This window comes from Triticum dicoccoides, chromosome 4B (genome assembly GCF_002162155.2).
Source record: "Triticum dicoccoides isolate Atlit2015 ecotype Zavitan chromosome 4B, WEW_v2.0, whole genome shotgun sequence".
Lineage (NCBI taxonomy): Eukaryota > Viridiplantae > Streptophyta > Magnoliopsida > Poales > Poaceae > Triticum > Triticum dicoccoides.
The window spans coordinates 631406129-631426559 of record NC_041387.1 but is presented as its reverse complement, the minus strand read 5'-3'; the positions used below and the strand labels follow the sequence as shown (position 1 = coordinate 631426559).

Here is a 20431-nt window from a genome sequence, read left to right as displayed (position 1 = left end):
CCCGGGGCTTCAAACCGCCCGGCTCTAAATTTTACCGGGATGTGTTAGCCAATTTTCAGCTCCGCCCGCAAGATATTGGCCCCAATTCTGTTACCAACTTATGTCACTTCCAAGTGCTCTGTGAGGTATACCTTCAAGAGCAACCCATAGTTGAATTGTTGAGAGACTGCTTCCACTTAAACCGCCACACAGAATTCACTGATGGTCCCAATACCGAATTTGGCTGTATGGCAATTCAGAAAAGGAAAGAAATCACTTATCCCCATGCCAGGCTACACAGTCACCCCAAGGAGTGGAATGCAACATGGTTTTACTGCAAAGATACTTCCCCTGATGATGAAAATCCTTTGCCTGGCTTTCGTCCGGAGTGGCTCAGCAATACACACCCCTTCCCACAAAGGTTAAGTGCCAAGGAGAGGAGTAAATATGCTCCGCAATTATCCAAGCTCCGAGCCTTCATGGCCAATGGTTTAACAGGAGTAGATCTCGCACGCTGTTGGATATCATGGAGCATACTGCCTCTCAGCCGGCGCTCCAATTTAATGTGCAAGTATACTGGTAGCGTTGATGACCCACTCCGACACACCGACATCCAGCTCTCCGATGATGAAGTCACAGAGGCTGTGAAGAAAATGCTGAACGAACCGGAGCACCTCTGCGCTCAAACCGGCCTGCTCCCTTTCTGTGCTACCAACAAACCGCCAGCGGTAAGATTTTGATTGTACTTTTTACTGAACCTGTTATTGCTATCTCTGTCTGACATCAATTGCTGCTTAACCAGGGTGATAATCCGTTTTGGAGCAAGAAGCTTCCACAAGACAAACCGGAGAAAGCAGAACGGTCAATCCGGCCAAAGACCATGGTCATCAAGAAGCCTGCTAAAAAGAGGAAAACCACTGCTTCATCTGATCCGGCTGTTGATGATGATGTGGGTAACTCGGACCTTGAGGTAGAACTCGATTCACTAGGCTTACTTTTTACACGCCTTATTGATGATGATACTTGTCAAGATGACGCTGAAGCCAGTAATGCTGATGTCACTGAGGTAATTATTCTCTCTTCCAATTCAGATCCTTTGCCTTTGCCAAAATTTCGCCAAGCAAACCGAAAAGTTAAATTTTCTCATCCTCTTGCTTACTTGGATCCCAAATTTCTTATGAAGACTCAGCAACATGAAGCTCGCCGCACGACCCGGCACAGCGGCCAGGTAGTTACCTCCGCCGGTTTACCAAACAGTCCGGTTCGAAAACGCCGCTCCGAGGTCTCCGACCTTTTTATTAATTTATATCCTAAAGCGGGTTTCATCCGTCAACCTCTTAATCCGTCCGACTCCGATTATTAGGTTACTTCCCATTCTTCCTCTGGTGGATCGTCGGCCACTCAGCTGCCACCACTGAAAACGGTTCTTGGGTAAGCTAGACTGAACATATGCTTCTGGTATACCACGTTATAACTTATGTTGTTCCTTGACTCTTTGTTTCTCTTTCAGGGCTAAACCTAAACCGAGCAAGAAAGCCCGCCTGGATAAAGCGGCCAAAGAAGATGTCGCCCCTGAACAGGATAAAGCACCAGATCTTGAAACGTTCGTTTATGAGGATATTCCCAATGATCCTCCCTTGCAAGATGATGCTATTCCTGAGAAAAGGCCTATCAATACCTCAGTCCCTGTTGACCAGCCTGCCAGCCCCGTCCGGATTGATAGATCCCGCAGTCCTTCAAAGCCTGCCGATAAACCAACCGCACCAATGCAAACCGGTGAGTCCAAGGATGATGACCTTGTAATTACCGGCGTAGGTCGCTTTGAACCAGGGAATCCTGTCGCTTTGGCCAAGCATACTGTGAAAGAAGATTTTTCTGCCATGAACAAAGGCAAATGGGATGTTGATCTGGAAACATATGCTGCTCTGAGTGCCCAAGATCTTCATTCTGGTTACTTGAACCGGCTATATACTAGTCGTGACTGTGAAGCTGGCCTGATAAAGATGATGAGAGATAAATTTGAGGTAACTTCCTTGTGCTTCTTCTTTTCTTTAATTACTGCCACTGTAATAATCCTCCTAGCCCCCAAGGGCCGGTTTGTAACCTTCTTCAAGCCGGGACTTGAATATAGTCCTCAATACTTTGAAATCCATCAATGTAGCCCCCAAGGGCCGGTTCAACTTAGTATAGTTAAACCGGGACTCCAACAAAGATTCTAATATTAGAACATAACTGAGCAAATAACCATTAGCCCCCAAGTGCCAAGCTGAATACCTGTATTGAGCTTGGGACTTTGTGATTTAGTAATAGATGAAAATTGAAGGTGCATTAGCCCCCAAGTATCAAGCGTATAACTTGTTATGTGGTTGATACTTCAAATTCTTGTACCGTTTGCTTAAAGCCAAGCACTGTCTTTATACAGGCTGAAGTGAGGATCAAAGAGGACCGGATTACTGATCTGCAGGAAACTTTGAAAACCCAACAAGCTGAAACCAACAAGGCAAAGGAAGAATTAACCAGCGCTTTGAGCATCACAGAACAGCTGAAGGAGGGCTTCAAGAAGGAGCGGACTGATTGGGCCACTGAGAAGGCCGCTTTAATAAAAAGAGCTGAAAACGCTGAAGCTGCCCTTAAACCGGTGGTAGATGAGCTGACCGTCGTAAAGCGGCAAGTACATTCCATGACCGCTGCTATCTTTGGTAAGCTCCTTTTGGTTTCCTTGACAACTCTGGCCTGCTTATAATAGATCCGGTTTGTGATCTTTCCTGTATTGTTGCAGGTACACGCATTGGTCACTTAGGGTCAGATGTTCGGAAGAAGTTGAAAGCTGCCTACACTTTAATTGAACAGCTGTATACCGGAGCGCAGCGGATTATCACCACTGCATCTCATAACAATCCGGCACCCACTTTAATCCAAGACACTCTTAATAGGTTGTCAATGCTTCCTGCTCGGATTGAAGAACTGAAAAAAGCTGCTGCTCGAACCGGAGCCATTAATGCCTTGATCCAGGCAAAAGCATGGGTGCCGGATTTCGATCCTGTTGAGGCAGCTCAAGGCTATCCCAGCTTGAAGGAAGACGGCTCAGAGTTCAATGAAGATGATTTGAGGGCGATAAACCGTGCAGTACGCCCTCTGGCTTGTCAATTGGCTGAAGAGGCAGACTTGCCGCATTATCAAGCTCAGTACAATGATCAGAACAAATGAGTGCCTGCACCAACTCCTGAAGCGGAGAATCTGATTCCTCCAATCCGTAAGCATACTTACGCTTCTGATATTGAACCGTCTTCTTTGATCCACGAAGAGGCTGTCTTTCAAGCTTTAATGGGAATCGATTGGACCACTGTTGATTTCCAGCCAATGGATAGAGATGAAGAAGCTGAAGCGGCGCGGGATGACCCACAATCATCAGACCGGGGCGATGAACAGGCTTGAACCGAAAGCCGGTTTAAATAGCTACTTTATGATAATCCGCCGGAACAACAATGATCTTATTTGGGCACCGCGTTGCCTTGTAATAGGATAGTTAATACTTCTGCCTTGAATATGCCTTCGTGCATAAGTACTGATGCTTTTGCTTGAAACCCTCAATTTATATTTCCTGCAATCAGAAAATCTTGAACTTCGGTGGCGGTTATACCGCCAACCGGTTTATGACCTTTATATATATATCATCAATGTATTTGAGACGTATAATCAAATATGTGATACAAAATACCTGCCATCGTTGGGCATGAAGTTGGCTGAGCCAGGCTTGAAACAGAGTATTTATAAACCGTTACCATCAAAGGGGAAAAAACAACTCCCGTGTAAACCGTGGTGGGTCATTAGGAGCCCCCCTGCTACTTCATGATGTTAACAGGAAGGTTTAAACCGAGCATATTTCTCCGGATTACAAACGAACCGATTTCCGTCAGCTGAACCGGTAAAAAAGTGTTGTTGGTTTTAAAGGAAACACAACAAAATTTGAAAAATAGTCATAAAAGAAATATGGAAGCAAAGGCAATGATAAAAACCGTTTGCAAAAACATGCTTTACTGAGCTGATCAGATGGTGTTACCATGGTCGGACAGGACCAAGCCCCCAATAGGAGTGACAATGGTTCAAGTCAGCCAGATCCCCAACTGAAACTGTGGCATTTATGCCGATCAAAAGGCGTGGCAATGGTTCGGGTTCGACCAAGCCCCCAAGTGATTCTGTGGCCTTAGGCCGATCAAGAGGCGTGACTGGTTCAGACTTGACCATGTCCCCAAGTGATCTGGTGGCTTTCCCCTATCAAAACGTGTCGCATTGGTTCGGACACGACCAAGGCCCCAAGTGATATCACAAAGCTTTTTAAAAAAAAGCAAATTTCAAGGGGTAAACCGGAGGCCGCTTTAAAACAGAACCACTCCATGTAACCACACATGATATGAAAGGACAGAGACCCCGCTTTAGCTGAGGCTCCGGTTTTATTATATCAATGATAATATATACACTGCCATAATATGTACATAGATAGAGCCGATGGCTCAAGTGTAGTATAACACCCACGATGCGGCTATATCTCCCACGTGTCAAAGCACGACTTAGAGGCATGACCGCATTGTGGTTTTGTCGCAAGAAGGGTCATCTTCACACAATCCCATGTAATGAACAAGACTGGGATAAAGAGTTGGCTTACAATCGCCACTTCACACAATGAACATAAATAAATCATACATCATTCAGAGTACACACATATAGTCTGACTACGGACAAAGCCAAAAAAAAAAGAAGATAACCCAACTGCTAGATCCCCGATCGTCCCGACTGGGCTCCACTACTGATCAACATGAAACGAAACATAGCAACAACTAAGATCTTCGTTGAGCTCCCATCTGAGCTCGGTTGCATCACCTGCACTGGTATCATCGGCACCTGCAACTGTTGTGATAGTATCTGGTGAGTCACGAGGACTCAGCAATCTCAAAACCCATGAGATCAAGACTATTTAAGCTTAAGGGAAAGGAAGGGGTAAAGTGGTGAGGTTGCAGCAGCGACTAAGCATATATGGTGGCTAACATACGCAAATAAGAGCGAGAAGAGAGCAAAAGGAACGGTCGTGAACTAGCAATGATCAAGAAGTGATCCTGAACTCCTACTTACGTCAAACATAACTCAGAAAACCGTGTTCACTTCCCGGACTCCGCCGAAAAGAGACCATCACGGCTACACACTCGGTTGATGCGTTTTAATTCATATCTGGTGTCAAGTTATCTACAACCGGACATTAACAAATTCCCATCTGCATATAACCGCAGGCACGGCTTTCGAAAGATTATACCCTGCACGGGTGTCCCAACTTAGCCCATGATAAGCTCTCGCGATCAACGAAGGAATAGACCTTCTCCCAGGAAGACCCGATCAGACTCGGAATCCCGGTTTACAAGACATTTCGACAATGGTAAAACAAGACCAGCAAAGCCTCCCGCTGTGCCGACAAATCCCGATAGGAGATGCACATATCTCGTTCTCAGGGCACACCGGATTGTCCAAACTTCCGGTAGGCCAGCCCAGAGTTGCCCCTGGTGGCCACCGGCGGTTGACAGGTTGGACCAACACTCACAACGAGCACTGGCCCGGGGGGTAAAATAAAGATGACCCTTGAGTCTGCAGAACCCAAGGGAAAAAGGCTTAGGTGGCAAATGGTAAAACCAAGGTTGGGCCTTGCTGGAGGAGTTTTATTCAAAGCGAACTGTCAAGGGGGTCCCATAAATCACCCAACTGCGTAAGGAACGCAAAAATCCAGGAACATAACATCGGTATGACGGAAACTAGGGCGGCAAGAGTGGAACAAAACACCAGGCATAAGGCCGAGTCTTCCACCCTTTACCAAGTGTATAGATGCATTAATAATATAAGAGATATTGTGATATCCCAACATAATCTTGTCCATCATGGAGCAATCTTCAACTTCACCTGCAACTAACAATGCTATAAGAGGGGCTGAGCAAAGCGGTAACATAGCCAAACAACGGTTTGCTAGGAAGGGTGAAAAGGTTAGAGGCTGACATGGCAATATGGGAGGCATGGTAAACAAGTGATAGGTAGCGCAGCATGGCAACAGAACGAAGCAACTAGCAAGCAAAGATAGAAGTGATATCAAGGGTAATGGTCATCTTGCCTGAGATCCCGCAAGGAAGAAGAACGAGTCCATGAAGAAGACAAACAGATGTAGTCGAACGAAACCTCACAACTCCGGAACGAAACCGAAGCTAACGAGAGAAGCAAACCGGAAAAAAACAAACAATATGGTAAACAACCATCACATAATCATGGCATGATGCACAATCAAGTATGATGCATGTCCGGTTTAAAGAGGCATGGCATGGCAATTTGCAACAAACAATACTACAAATTAAGTGGAGCTCAATATGCAACGAGTTGCATATTGACGGAACACCACATCAATTATTTAGTTCACTCTCGTTTAGGCTAACCAACAATATTAAATGTTGTCAAACATGGCAAGAGGTGAAACATAATAAAACTACCTAGCTAGGCAATTTAAATGAGGCCGGAAGCAAGAAACAACAATTCCGGAAAAACCTCATGTCATATAGTAGTTTAATGCAAACACAATTTTAAGTGTTATCATGATGCGTATGACATATACAAGTTTATGCAATTTTTATGAAAACGTTGACATGAGCATGATACGAGGCATTAGGTCACCATGGCGGAATGAAAAGGGTGCCACGGCGGCGAAACAGAAATGGTGCCATGGCAACATATCCGAAAATGGTGCCACGGCAACAATAACGAAAATGGTGCCACGGCAACGATAGCGAAAATGGTGCCACGGCAACAATAGCGAAAATGGTGCCACGGTAACAATAGCGAAAATGGTGCCACGGCAACATTTCAGTCCCGATAACTCGAGTGAGATACCGATGCAAACGAGAAGTGTGACGTGAGCGTGTCATGCAAGGATGGTGGGGTGCTCCTGGCTTCCGGGTTCCCACGGTTCAACTGCATGGCAAACGAGGAGGAACATACACGAAACAAACGGGCACGATGCAAACATACGGTTCATCTCGTACAACATGCATTCGTTCACGGGCATCGTCTCGGCGTTATACCTTCGAAGCGTGCATATCGGGGCGGTTCGGGTTCGTAGTGGAAGTAGTCGTTCACGGACCGTAGCGGAGGTAGTCGTTCTCGTGGCGGCGGTAGTTGTACACTTGACGGTCTTCGGCGATGGTAGTTGTTCATGGGTCAAAGACGAACTTGGCATATCCATGCGTAGGGGTACTTGGCGATCCGTAGATGCACACGGCAATCGTAGTGGTACTTGGCAGCTCCGTGTAGTCGAACTTGATGATCCGAGGGGGTACTTGGCGCATCACCTTGTAGTCGTGCGTTTGTCGGAGAGGATCTTGGCGAAATCCATGAAGGCGTCCTTGGGCTTCCCTGGTTGCCGAGTCTTGGCAGCAACGAGAGGGGCGATGAGGCCAGCAGGGCAGCAAGGGAAGGAGCAGGGGCTCGCTGGGCTACGCGGCCATGGCAGGGGCCATGAGAACTTGCTGAAGGAGGAGGGCACGAGCTTCGTGCGGGAGGTGGCTGACGACATGGGGCTCGGCGAGGAAGGCAGGACCGACGGGAAGGTGCAGAGGCTCGGTGCAGCGGGGATAACGGAGGTCACGAGGGAGGCTGGCGACGGAGCAAGGCGGCACGGCGGCCGAACTTGGCGCAGGGAGCGATGCCGGGGAAGTCAGCGCGGGGTGGAGCGATGTGAGTTGGAGAAGAGGTGAGCCGCAGAGGGAGGGGAAGCGGCCATGGCTAGGTCCATCGGCACCTGGAAGGCTTCTGCTTGTTCCTGTGAAGAAGAGAGGGAGGCCCAGCGCGAGGCACGCGGAGGACGCAGGCGCAGGCGATGAGGGCCACCGGAGTTGGCCGCCCCGGTGGAGTTGCAGAGGCCGGGCGCGGGGCTGAACAGCCTCACGCGCAGCGGAGGAAGGAGGCGACGAGGGGAAGGAAGGGATCGCGAGGAGAGGGAGAGGGGGCCAGCGAGCGACGGGTGAGGGGATCGGGCGCTGGCGGCGCGAGGGAGGAGACGAGGGAGAGAGATGCGGGTGAGATGGAGATCGAGTGGATCGGGCAGAGCTGCGGCTAGGGTTAGAGTGGGGGGCGGCTGGGCCTTGGGCCGGCTTAGCCTTGGGTCAAATGGGCTGCGGGGAAGCGGCCCTCTTCTCTCTCTCTCTTATATTCTCTTTAACAGAAAAGCAAAAAGAGAGAGGAAAAGAAAAGGAGGGTTAGAGAAAGAAAATGCGCAAGGGGATAATTTTCCCGGACTCGCAAAAATATGCTTGTTCCAAGAAAAATAGAAAGGCCAAGATTGCGAGATTTAAATTCAAACTCATTTGAATTTAATTCAAATGGGTTTGAACTAGGACTTGATAAAAGGAAGGTCCAAAAATGTTCGGAGTTTTGGTGGAGGTCCGGAAAATGACGAAATAATTATTGGCAAGGTTGGAGACCAAACTTGAAGCAGAAAAGGAACGAAATTATTTTGCAAGTGTGTTTTGGTGATTCCAAATTAGTGGAATATTTAATATAGCTCCCTAATATTGGGAGGGTATGTTATAAAGAGAAGTCACCCTTCCCTCGATTTAAATGGATCGAAGATCCATACAATTTATTTAGATGAGTTTTAAAAAAAAAAGATATGATGGCATAATGACACGATGCAATGCAAGAGATGACATGAAGCAATGCAACAAGCAAATAAAACACATGGCAAAACTCGAAACAGCTGGAAGTCTTCTGGAGCGTCAGTCTCGGGGCGTTACATGTAGTAAGGCCGAAGATGAGCTATATTCCACGGCCTGTTGGTCTCCTCCTCTGATGTGCGTGAGTCTTTATGCTCTCGAATATCAATCAGATAGTACGACCCGTTGTGCAGATTCTTGCTGACCACGAAAGGTCCCTCCCAAGGTGGGGATAACTTGTGCATATCCGTCTGATCTTGGATGAGCCGAAGCACCAAATCTCCTTCTTGAAAAGTTCTGGTTCTGACCTGGCGACTGTGATAGCGACGAAGATCTTATTGATAAATCGCTGAGCGGGCAGCCGCTATGTCATGCTCCTCGTCTAATAGGTCCAAAGCATCTTGCCGTGCTGTCTCATTGTCCGCTTCAACATAAGCCGCCACACGAGGCGAATCGTGCCGGATATCACTAGGGAGAACCGCTTCTACGCCGTAGACCATAAAAAATGGTGTGTATCCTGTAGATCGGTTGGGCGTAGTGTTGATACTCCATAGCACAGATGGCTGCTCTTCAACCCAACATCCCGGTGTTCTTTGCAATGGAACCATAAGCCGTGGTTTGATGCCTCGCAAGATCTCTTGATTAGCTCGTTCTGCCTGCCCATTGGACTGGGGGTGAGCCACTGATGATACGTCAAGTCTGATGTGCTCACGTTCACAGAATTCCTTCATAGCACCCTTGGATAAATTGGTACCATTGTCAGTAATGATACTGTGTGGAAAGCCAAACCGGAAAATCACCTTTTTAACGAACTGCACCGCTGTAGCTGCATCACACTTGCTGACAGGCTCCGCTTCAACCCACTTGGTAAACTTGTCAACTGCCACCAAAAGATGGGTTTTCTTATCCTTGGATCTTTTAAAAGGTCCGACCATATCCAGCCCCCATGTTGCAAATGGCCAAGTAATTGGAATCATCCTCAATTCTTGAGCCGGCACATGAGCACGCCTTGAAAATTTCTGACAGCCATCACACCGTTTTACCAAGTCCTCCGCATCAGCATGAGCTGTCAACCAGTAAAACCTGTGACGAAACGCTTTAGCCACCAGAGACTTTGAACCGGCCTGGTGACCACAATCCCCTTCATGGATTTCTCGTAAAATTTCACAGCCTTCCTCAGGAGAGACGCAGCGTTGAAACGCCCCTGATACACTGCAATGATGTAATTCGCCATTGATAATTGTCATAGATTTGGATCGCCGGATTATCTGCCTGGCTAGAGTCTCATCCTCTGGCAACTCTCCCCGGTTCATGTACGCAAGATAAGGAACTGTCCAATCCGGTATAATATGCAGGGCTGCCACCAATTGGGCCTCCGGATCAGGAATAGCCAAATCCGCTTCACCCGAGAGCTTGACTGACGGGTTATGCAACACATCGAGAAAAACATTAGGCGGGACCGGTTTACCCTGAGAGCCCAACCGGCTTAAAGTGTCCGCCGCTTCATTTTTTCGACGATCCACGTGCTCCACTTGATAACCCTTGAAGTGACCCGCAACAATATCCACCTCGCGACGATATGCAGCCATAAGCGGGTCCTTAGAATCCCAAGTGCCAGATACCTGTTGAGCCACGAGGTCCGAGTCACCAAAGCACTTAACCCGACTTAGATTCATATCTTTAGCCATCCGGAGACCATGGAGCAAAGCTTCATACTCAGCTGCATTATTAGTACAAGGGAACATTAAGCGGAGAACATAACAAAACTTATCACCTCGTGGGGAAGTTAATACGACTCCAGCCCCCAAGCCTTCCAATTGCCTGGATCCGTCAAAATGGATAGTCCAATATGTGTGATCCGGCTTCTCCTCTGGTGCTTGCAACTCCGTCCAATCATTGATGAAATCAACAAGCGCTTGAGACTTCACCGCCGTCCGAGGCACGTACTTCAATCCGTGCGGCCCAAGTTCTATGGCCCACTTGGCAATCCGGCCAGTCGCCTCCCGGTTCTGTATGATATCGCCCAAGGGAGCTGAACTGACCACTGTGATGGGGTGCCCTTGGAAATACTGCTTCAACTTCCGGCTTGCCATGAAAACTCCATATACCAGCTTCTGCCAATGCGGATACCTTTGCTTGATTTCAATAAGCACTTCGCTGATATAGTAAACCGGCCGCTGAACCGGATACTCCTTGCCTGCCTCCTTGCGTTCTACCACAATAGCCACGCTAACTGCACGAGCATTGGCCGCTACGTATAACAATAACGGCTCCTTGTCGACCAGAGCTGCAAGAACGGGCGGATTGGCTAATTTCCGCTTCAAGTCCTCCAACGCTTCATCAGCAGCCGGACTCCAGATGAATTGATCTGTCTTTCTCAACATCTGGTATAAAGGGATGGCCTTCTCTCCGAGGCGGCTGATAAACCGGCTCAGTGTGGCGATCCGACCCGCCAAACGCTGAACATCGTTGATACACTTCGGTTTAGCCAGGGAAGTGATAGCCGTAATCTTCTCCGGATTAGCCTCAATTCCTCTGTTGGACACAAGAAAGCCCAGTAACTTGCCTGCTGGAACACCAAAGACACATTTGGCAGGGTTAAGCATCATCTTATAAACCCGCAAGTTGTCAAAGGTTTCCTTCAAATCATCAACCAACGTTTCCTTCTGCCTTGACTTGACTACAATATCATCCACATAGGCGTGCACATTGCGGCCGATCTGTTTATGCAGATAATTCTATACACACCGTTGATAAGTGGCTTGGGCGCTCTTGAGCCCAAAAGGCATAGATACATAGCAGAAGGCTCCAAAGGGAGTAATAAACACCGTCTTCTCCTGGTCCATAACCGCCATTTTGATCTGATGATACCCAGAATACGCATCCAAAAAACTCAAACGCTCACAACCCGCCGTGGCGTCAATAATCTGGTCAATGCGGGGGAGGGAAAAAGGATCCGCTGGACAAGCCTTGTTAAGATCCGTGTAATCCACACACATACGCCAAGTGCCATTTTTCTTAAGAACCAGCACCGGATTAGCGAGCCATTCTGGATGGAACACTTCAATGATAAAACCAGCTGCTAAGAGCCTGGCCACTTCTTCTCCAATAGCTTTGCGCCTTTCTTCATTAAACCGGCGGAGAAACTGTTTTACCGGTTTATACTTGGGATCAACATTAAGAGTGTGCTCAGCGAGTTTCCTCGGTACACCTGGCATGTCAGAAGGCTTCCGTGCAAAAATGTCCCGATTCTCACGGATGAACTCGATGAGCGCGCTTTCCTATTTAGGGTCCAAGTTGGCACTGACAGTGAACTGCTTGGACGAATCGCCGGGCACGAAGTCAACAAGCTTGGTCTCAGCCGCCGATTTGAACTTCAGATCTGAATCATGCTCCGTAGTCGGCCTCTTCAAAGGGGTCATGTCCGCCGGATCAACATTGTCCCTATAATATTTCAACTCCTCCGCGGCACAAACCGACTCTGCATAGGCCGCATCACCTTCCTCACATTCCAAAGCAACCTTGCGGCTCCCATGAACCGTTATTGTCCCTTTGTAACCCGGCATCTTGAGCTGCAAATAGATATAACAAGGTCGTGCCATGAATTTGGCATAAGCCGGCCGCCCAAACAAGGCGTGATACGGGCTCCGAATTTTCACTACCTCAAAGGTTAGTGTTTCAGATTGGGAATCATGCTCGTCCCCAAAAGCCACCTCCAAGGCTATCTTACCTACTGGATACGCTGATTTGCCAGGCACCACACCATGGAACACCGTATTAGACGGTCTGAGATCTTTGTCTGTTAGTCCCATGCGGCGGAATGTCTCATAGTACAGGATGTTAATACTGCTCCCTCCATCCATTAGCACCTTGGTGAATTTATAACCTCCCACCTGAGGGTCTACCACCAATGCCAACTGGCCTGGATTGTCAACCCGGGGGGTGATCCTCCCTGCTCCACACGATAGGCTGCTCCGACCAGCGTAAGTAATGCGGTACGGCCGGTTCAACAGAGTTCACCGCTCGCTTGTGAAGTTTCTGGTCATGCTTATCCAAGATAGTTGTGAAAACGTGATACTGCCCATTGTTCAACTGTTTTGGCTGGCTCTGATAACCCGACCGCTGCTGTTGTTGCTGTTGGTTGTAACCCCCTTGACCGCTCTAATTATCCTGGCTATTATTACCGCCCTGATTGAAACCTGAACCGGAAGCTCCATCGTGACCCGGCCCATGGAAACCGGATCCTGAGCCACCACCTGACCCACGGTCATACCGGAAGGCATTAGAGTTTTTAAATTCCTGCATAATGTAACAATCCTTCCAAAGGTGGTTAGCCGGCACCTCCTTCGTCCCGTGTTTTGGGCAAGGCTGATTCAGCAAATAGTTTAAGCGATCCGGGTTAGGATTTGGAGCCCCATTACGATTCGCCGCTTTACCTCTGCGCCGCTGACCCTTGTCCTGCGCATTAGTGTTAACCACAAAGTCCATGCTGCCATCCGCTTTACGCTTGGCTCCGTTCCCATGGCCCGCCGGTTTGTATTGATGCCCCTTAGAGTTGCTATTCTTTTTTCCCTTCCCTCCTTCGTCATCGTCAGTCTCGGGATCCTTGGTACTATCAGAATCAGCATACTTCACTAAAGCGACCATGAGAGTTCCCATGTCATTACAGAACCGCTTCATACGCCCCAACTTCAACTTTAGAGGCTTAAACCGGCAGTTGCCTTCCAGAGTTATGATCGCAGAGTCAGCATTGATCCTGTCAGATGAGTGCAAGACTTCAGAAACGCGGCGTACCCAATGGGTTGTTGACTCTCCGTCATCCTGAACACAAGCCGCCAAGTCTACTATGGACTTAGGCTGCTTACACGTATCTTTGAAATTCTGGATAAACCGGGTCCGCAACTGGGCCCATGAACTGATAGAATTAGGTGGCAGGCTCTTCAACCAAGTACGGGCTGTGCCTTCAAGCGTCATGGTGAAGTACTTTTCACACGCGGTCTCATCCAGATCTAGCATCTCCATTGCCATCTCATAACTCTCCACCCACGCTTCTGGAGATAAATCAGCGGTGTAATTCGGCACCTTGCGCGGACCCTTGAAGTCCTTGGGCAGACGTACATTGCGTAAAGCGGGGACTAAACAGGGCACTCCCAAGCTAGATGTGACCCCTGGCCCGGCGAAGGTGGTAGGACGAACCGGTGTAAGCTGATCCGCCTCGTTCTGTGCTGCTAACTCGGCCTCCCTTCGTGCCTGGGCCCGGTCCACTACATCCTGAGCATCGTGAACACCATCGGCCGGGTTATTGCCACGGGCCGCTTCACGGCCCCGCTCATTGCTTGATATGGCCGGTTCATCCAGGCACCTACTATAGCTCCGGCTTGGACGAGGTGTGGAATGAATCCGATCGCGGCTGTATGAATAGGCCTCCTATTGAATCAAAGCGGTCCGGAGAAGTTCCTTAACCCGGCGCGTCTCTATTGCTTGTGGAGAGTCTCCTTCGACTGGGATAGCTTCTAATCACGCAGCAGCTACGACAAGATTGTCCATAGGATTAGAATAATGACCCGGAGGTGTCTGGACCGGCGGAGGAATCACAATGTTCTGTCGAGGAGGTTCCATCAGGCGGGGTTGGACCGTCGCTCCTGGCCCTAGTGCCTCGACCCGGTTTACCTCCAGGTGCCCCGGCGGATTACTGGTTCCAGCTCCCGGAGTGTGAAAGAGATTTCGAGGGTCGAACCCTAACGGCAGGCGTGATCTGTGCTTCCGCTTCAAGACCTCCTGTGATGCGTTCTGGTCGAGCATGAGCTTATAGGCCTGGGCGTCCAAAGCGGCCCGCTCTGTAGCCATCCTGTCCTTCTCTGCTGCCAGGTCGGCTTTGGCCTATACGATCTGCTCTCTCACCTTTGCAATCTCCGCATCATGGGCCTCCTGATCCGCCGGATTGGCCTCTGCCATAAGTACCGCTAGTGCGTCAAACAGGTCAGACAGAACTTGAACGGTGGGCGCACAAGGCCTCCTGCCCTTGCTGCCGCTGTCGCTGCTGATCCGGAGAGCATTGCTGCTGCGGTCGAAGAGTAATTCGCCGCCTGCGTGCCGGCCATGAATATTCCAACCCGGTTGATCTGATCTGGGGGGGCCAGAATACTATCGCCATCGGAACAGCCCCTAATCTGGTCGTCTTGCAACTGGTACAATGATTCAGTCTCTCCGGTTGAGGACTCATCGCCGGAGTAGACGACGGTCTCGCTACCGTATTCTGACTCGTCCTCATGCTCTCCTCCGTGGATGACTCCCACGAAGGCACGCTTCACGGCCGGTTTAACCTGGGTAGATCTCGCACGCTGAGCCGTCTCGACGAGGTCGGTGCGGATGTCTGGCTCAGGACCAGGCTCACCAATCTTGCCGATAAAAATGTGTATGCCACCAAAGGGGACCCGGTACCCGTACTCGATCGAGCCGGCTTCGGGACCCCATCTTGCATCGTCGATGTAGAGCTTGCCGCGACGACTCTTGGTCATCCGGCCTACAGCATAGCCTTCGAGTCCTTTGAGCTTGACCTCCAAGATCATCAAACCATCGTGCGATAGCCCCACGGTGGGCGCCAACTGTCGTGGATTTGTCACGGCAGATGTCCTTGTGAAAGGACTTAGTCGTGGAGCCATCGCTACGGGTTAACTTGAAGGGGTTAGAGCGGACACAAAGACACAAGGGTTTATACTAGTTCGGCCCCTTCGATGAAGGTAAAAGCCCACGTCTAGTTGTGATGGAATTGATGTGGTTTTGATGGCTAGGGAGCAAACAAGCTTCGCCTAGGCTAGAGTTGTTGTTATCTGTCCTTGAACCGCCGCCGGGTCGTCCCCTTATATACACGGGTGACGCCCGTCGGTCCACAGAGTCCCACACCGGTTCATACTCATATCCCGGTTGGTCTCTCTCTATTCCTAACTTACAATGCAAGTTTACATATCAAGCCGGTTTACGGCTACAGGTTCTTAACCGACTACAGGCCTTGGGCCCTCATCTACTTAATCACCTTTAAACTACTAATGAAGCCAACCCGGCCCAGGTAGGCCGGTTCACGCCCAGTGGTAATATCCCCAATAGCTGATATGGATTATGCTCGACCTCTATGACTTCACTCGAGTTAATTCCCTGCGATGCAATTGATACAATTATCCTCGATACCAACAACGATCACCCTGGGAGATGGGCTTCCTAATATTCTTTATTTTCATTTTTCTTACACTTATGGTACGATTGCAGTGATTGGTTGGACTAAGTGAGGATTTGTTTGCTATAAGTTAACTACAAATCATTTTTTGTCAAATGGCACATGATTCTGATTAAATCACGGCTATATACTTTCTTGTAGGGAGAGAAGGAGGACATAAAGGCATTGTGGATATATATAAGAAGACCCAATGGAAGAAGCAAAGGGAGGAATGCCAACAACAAGAGGCTGCAGCTAAAGGTAAGACTACAGAGTTGAAGAAGAGCCTGCAACAAGTGCAAACTTGTGACCTTTTTCAAACAATAGTGGAGTCCTAATGTTACCGACTTAATTTTTCTCTTAAATCAAGACTTGGTGATTATCTTCTTCACTCCGCAAAGTAAGAAGCTGAAACCTCTTCAAAGATGTTTCACTTCAGTCAAGTAACAATGTTGTGATTTACTATGGAGAGCGGCGTTACTGAGTTGGGCTGCATCTGAACACGTTATCCTGGGCGTTGGTACAGCTCTTGGGATGAGCGCTAGTGGGTCCATGTCAGCATATATGGGCGGAAGAAAATGATATCGCTCGGTGTGAACAGGGTTGTACGCTGGCGCTCGGGCACACTTTTTTGGACCGCCCATTTAAGTCCATGAGCCGGGCCGTGGCTCAGGTCCGTCAAGAAATCTTGATCCCCGAACAGGCACGTAAGGACGCCGTCTGATGCAAAAAAGCCGCCATCATGGTTGCAGTAAATGCTGCTCGGTAGTAGGTCAGTTGTAGGGCAGCCGGAGATATGACGATCTCCCTGTTTGCAAAAATGAGCAATTCCCCTCCACCCAGGCCCCCACCCTTCTCCCCACTCCCTACCCCCAGCCCCAGGTAAAATGGTGGAAGGCGAAGGAATGGCGGCGGAGGGAAGTACGGCGATGTGTGTGGAGAATTGCATAACGGGCTTGAATTTCTGCTAGATCCAGTGGATAGGTACGATGTATATCTTAGTACTATGTTCTTTTCGATCCAGAAAGGCATGAACAAGGGGAAATGCTGAATGCTCTTCGTTTTCCCCATGATGCCGTAGATTCCCACTGACTGAGGTCACTGCCGACGTTGAGCGGCCAGATCCACTTGTGCTAATGGACATGCGGCGGTCAGCGCCGGCTACTGCCGACTGTTCTTGCGCGATTGTAGTTGGCCACATCCGTGCTTCCTCTCAGCATAACAGAGCCCCTTGCAAGAGGCCGCTTTCACCAACCAAATCCGCTGAGTCGACTGGAAAGGTTAACCCAGAAGCCCCGGGGTGGACAAGGAGGTATATCTCTCATTCAGTGTTCTTATTACAAAAACCGCACATTTCAGTACAAAAAGATGTGAAAATTACGTCCATAAACATGTGTAAGCTGGAGTGATCCAAGTAAAAATATGTTAGATTAAATATTAAACTAGTCATAATCTGCTGAGATTGTAACTAAGCTTCAGCAACTTAAAGAGAGCATCCCTCACAAATTTCAGGCTGCGAGTTGGGCGCGCTGCTCCGGATAGAGTGCCATGTGCTGGTAGAGTTACTCCTTTCAAAGAAACCATAAGGAAATATGCTGACAAACCTTCAGAAATTGTAATAAAGCCGGAGATTGGGATGAGTTTCGATTCCCTTGGAGAAGTGTATGATTTCTGTAACCTCTATTCATGGGAACTTGGATTGGTATACGATACGGCAAGAGTTGTTAAAATGTTGAGAGGATTAAATGTATGCAAGAGATTATCTGTGGATGCTCGGTCAGCACCTTGAAACTCACATATATCTTTATATTTTGTATTTTTTGTAAATAATTTGAACCACTGCATTTTGTTTTATTATAACTGACAGATGAAAAAATGTTGCAGGGAAACCCTGAGCAAGAGAATAGCCGGTCTTGCCGTTGCGAGTGTCCTGCGATGGTCAGATTACTAAGAGCTATAGACAATGGATGGTACACTGTAGAGCACCGGTCAAGTCACAATCATTCCATGTCTCTTACGTGCGGAGAAAAGGTTCATTGGCCATCCCACAAACACATAGACGTTTACACAAAAGACTTGTTGAAACAACTTAGGGCAGACAATGTGAACCTCAACAAGGTGTATATCATAGTTGGCAGCTTATTCGGTTCATCACAGGGTGTACCTTTCACAAAAAGGTCATTGCACAATCTGTGTGGGCGAATAAGCCGAGACCAAGCTGATGATGATGCCAACAAAACTCAAGCCGTGTTCAAAGAGATTCAGCATAACGACACGGAATTCACCTACAGAGTCCAGGGCGATGAGGAGAGCAGAATCAAAGACCTTATGTGGACAAACGGAAACAGCAAGTTGCAGTACAAGTTCTTCGGCGATGTTATCACATTCGACATGGCGTATCGGACGAACTTGTACGACATGCCCTTTGGTTTGTTCGTTGGAGTGAACAATCATTTTCAAAGCATAATACTAGCTGGTATTGTGATGCGTGATGAACAAGTGGAGAGCTTCCAATGGTTATTTTCTGAATTCATCAACATGATGGGCGGCAAACATCCGCAGACAATATTGACAGGTTTGTGCCAACCTTGAAAAAATGATGCATATGTAGATATGTAGTACTAGATAATTGCAAATATTTGACTATGTTTACTCTGTTGTCCATATTGTAGACCAAGCAAGAGCCATGGAGATAGCAATCAAAAGTGAGCTTCCTGATACTGTCCACAGGTGGTGCAAGTGGCATATTCTTAAGAAGGCAAAAGAAAACCTTGGCTCACTGTACACAAGCAAAAGCGAGTTCAGGGCTGAATTTCACAAAGTCGTGAATCACATGATAAGTGAAGAGGAATTTGAGACTGCATGGGGTGCACTTGTTGAGAAATACAATTTGAAATCCCACAATTACATGAGAAACCTCTACGAGATACGTCATAAGTGGGCGAAGCCATACTTCAAGGGTGTCTTCTGTGCGAAAATGACCAGCACCCAGCGTAGCGAGAGCGCCAACAACATGCTGAAGATTTACATGCCGCCAGCTAGCCCAATGCATGTATTTGTGCGCCAATACATGAGGCTTCAATTCGACCATGAATCATATGAGAGCTACCAAGAGAAAAGAACAAGGATTCTGAGTTAGATTTACTTGCGTGCTCTATCATTACATCTGTTTTTGGTATGTGTGATTGTGTTCCAAAAAACCATGACTAATTATCTCTTTCATGTGATCCTTCCCAGAGTCATGCCGTGATGAGGACAAACATTGCTATCGAACGGCAAGCGAGTAAGGTTTACACAAGAAAGATGTTTGAACTATTTGGTGAGAATCTGTTCGAAGGTGGATCATACCAAGTTGAGGAAGTGGAGAAGAAAAAAAGATACATCGCAAGGCACAATGACGCTGAAAAACGAGAGAGGTGGAGCAAGGTGGAATATGTGGTGACCATATCCGACGATGGTGATTGATTTGATTGTGAATGCGGGCAGTTTGCACACATGGGGATGCTTTGCTGCCATGCCTTGAGGGTTATTTGGTCCCTCCTAACTTACGTGTGATCTGTTGTCAAGTATGTTTTCGTAACAGACTTACTCGCTTTTCTCATTTACTCAGGTGATGGATCACATTGGCGTGCAGGAGATACCAAAGCGGCACATTTTAAAAAGGTGGACAAAAGATGCTAGGGACATCTTGCCACAACACATTGCTCACTTTCAGAAAGGCCAGGCTGCTAATCAATCATTTACCTGTCGGAGTTTGACTCTGTACCTGTATGCTATGGAACTGGTGCGGATTGGAGACTCGTCAGTCGCTTCGTACGAGCTGGTACTATCAAAGATCAAAGACCTGATCATAGAGGCATCTCCTTTGGATGAAAACAGGGATGGTCTAGGGATTGAGGATAAGATAGCTGCAGAAGCAAGCAAAAAGAACAATGGATCAGGTATGCCAGTGGGAAGCATCGATCCGGATATGGTTGACAATGAGAACAACATGACCGCATCTGGCAACTGGGATGCGCTCGCTGGTGTCAACTCCACTCAAGAAACATGGTGTTGGACGACCATGCTCGAGCAGAGAGAAAGCAACGTATTAAGGCCTGAGCATGAGGACTAGATTCTACAGTATATGTAAGCTCCCAGCGCACAAGAGGACTACTTGCCCAGACAGGGGTGATGTTCCTAAACAACCTCGCAAGCCTGTCACTTGCCAGAATTGCAGTGTTACATGGCACCGACGCACCTCGTGCACTAGGCCGCTCATGCCCAATGTATCTTAGGATTTCCGTTGAACCTACGTACAATTAGAATAATCGAGGATTTCCAAGTGTGCTACGTGTGGATGAATTTCCACGCTTTGATCCTACTGACTGTAAACTTGTTGTGTTGAGCTGTTATGTCTGAACCGATAACTCTGAAATTCACAAGCAATGTATGAGAAACCCTTTGTGTAATGACAAGATAACAATTAATAGAACCCTCAGTACTGGAGATTATGTGTCAACAAACATTG

The 20431-nt window shown here is 48.1% G+C and overlaps 1 protein-coding gene across 1 annotated transcript; it reads left to right on the top strand.

Annotated features, from left to right (window-relative positions):
- The first annotated feature begins 7448 nt into the window (after positions 1-7448).
- On the top strand, positions 7449-19625 carry LOC119292923 (protein FAR1-RELATED SEQUENCE 5-like). Its single transcript, XM_037571574.1, has 5 exons — positions 7449-7607; positions 16084-16182; positions 17806-18402; positions 18662-19049; positions 19235-19625. Exons 1-5 carry the CDS (start codon positions 7449-7451, stop codon positions 19384-19386), a joined length of 1395 nt encoding a protein of 464 aa, XP_037427471.1. The 3' UTR covers positions 19387-19625.
- Positions 19626-20431: the final 806 nt, after the last annotated feature.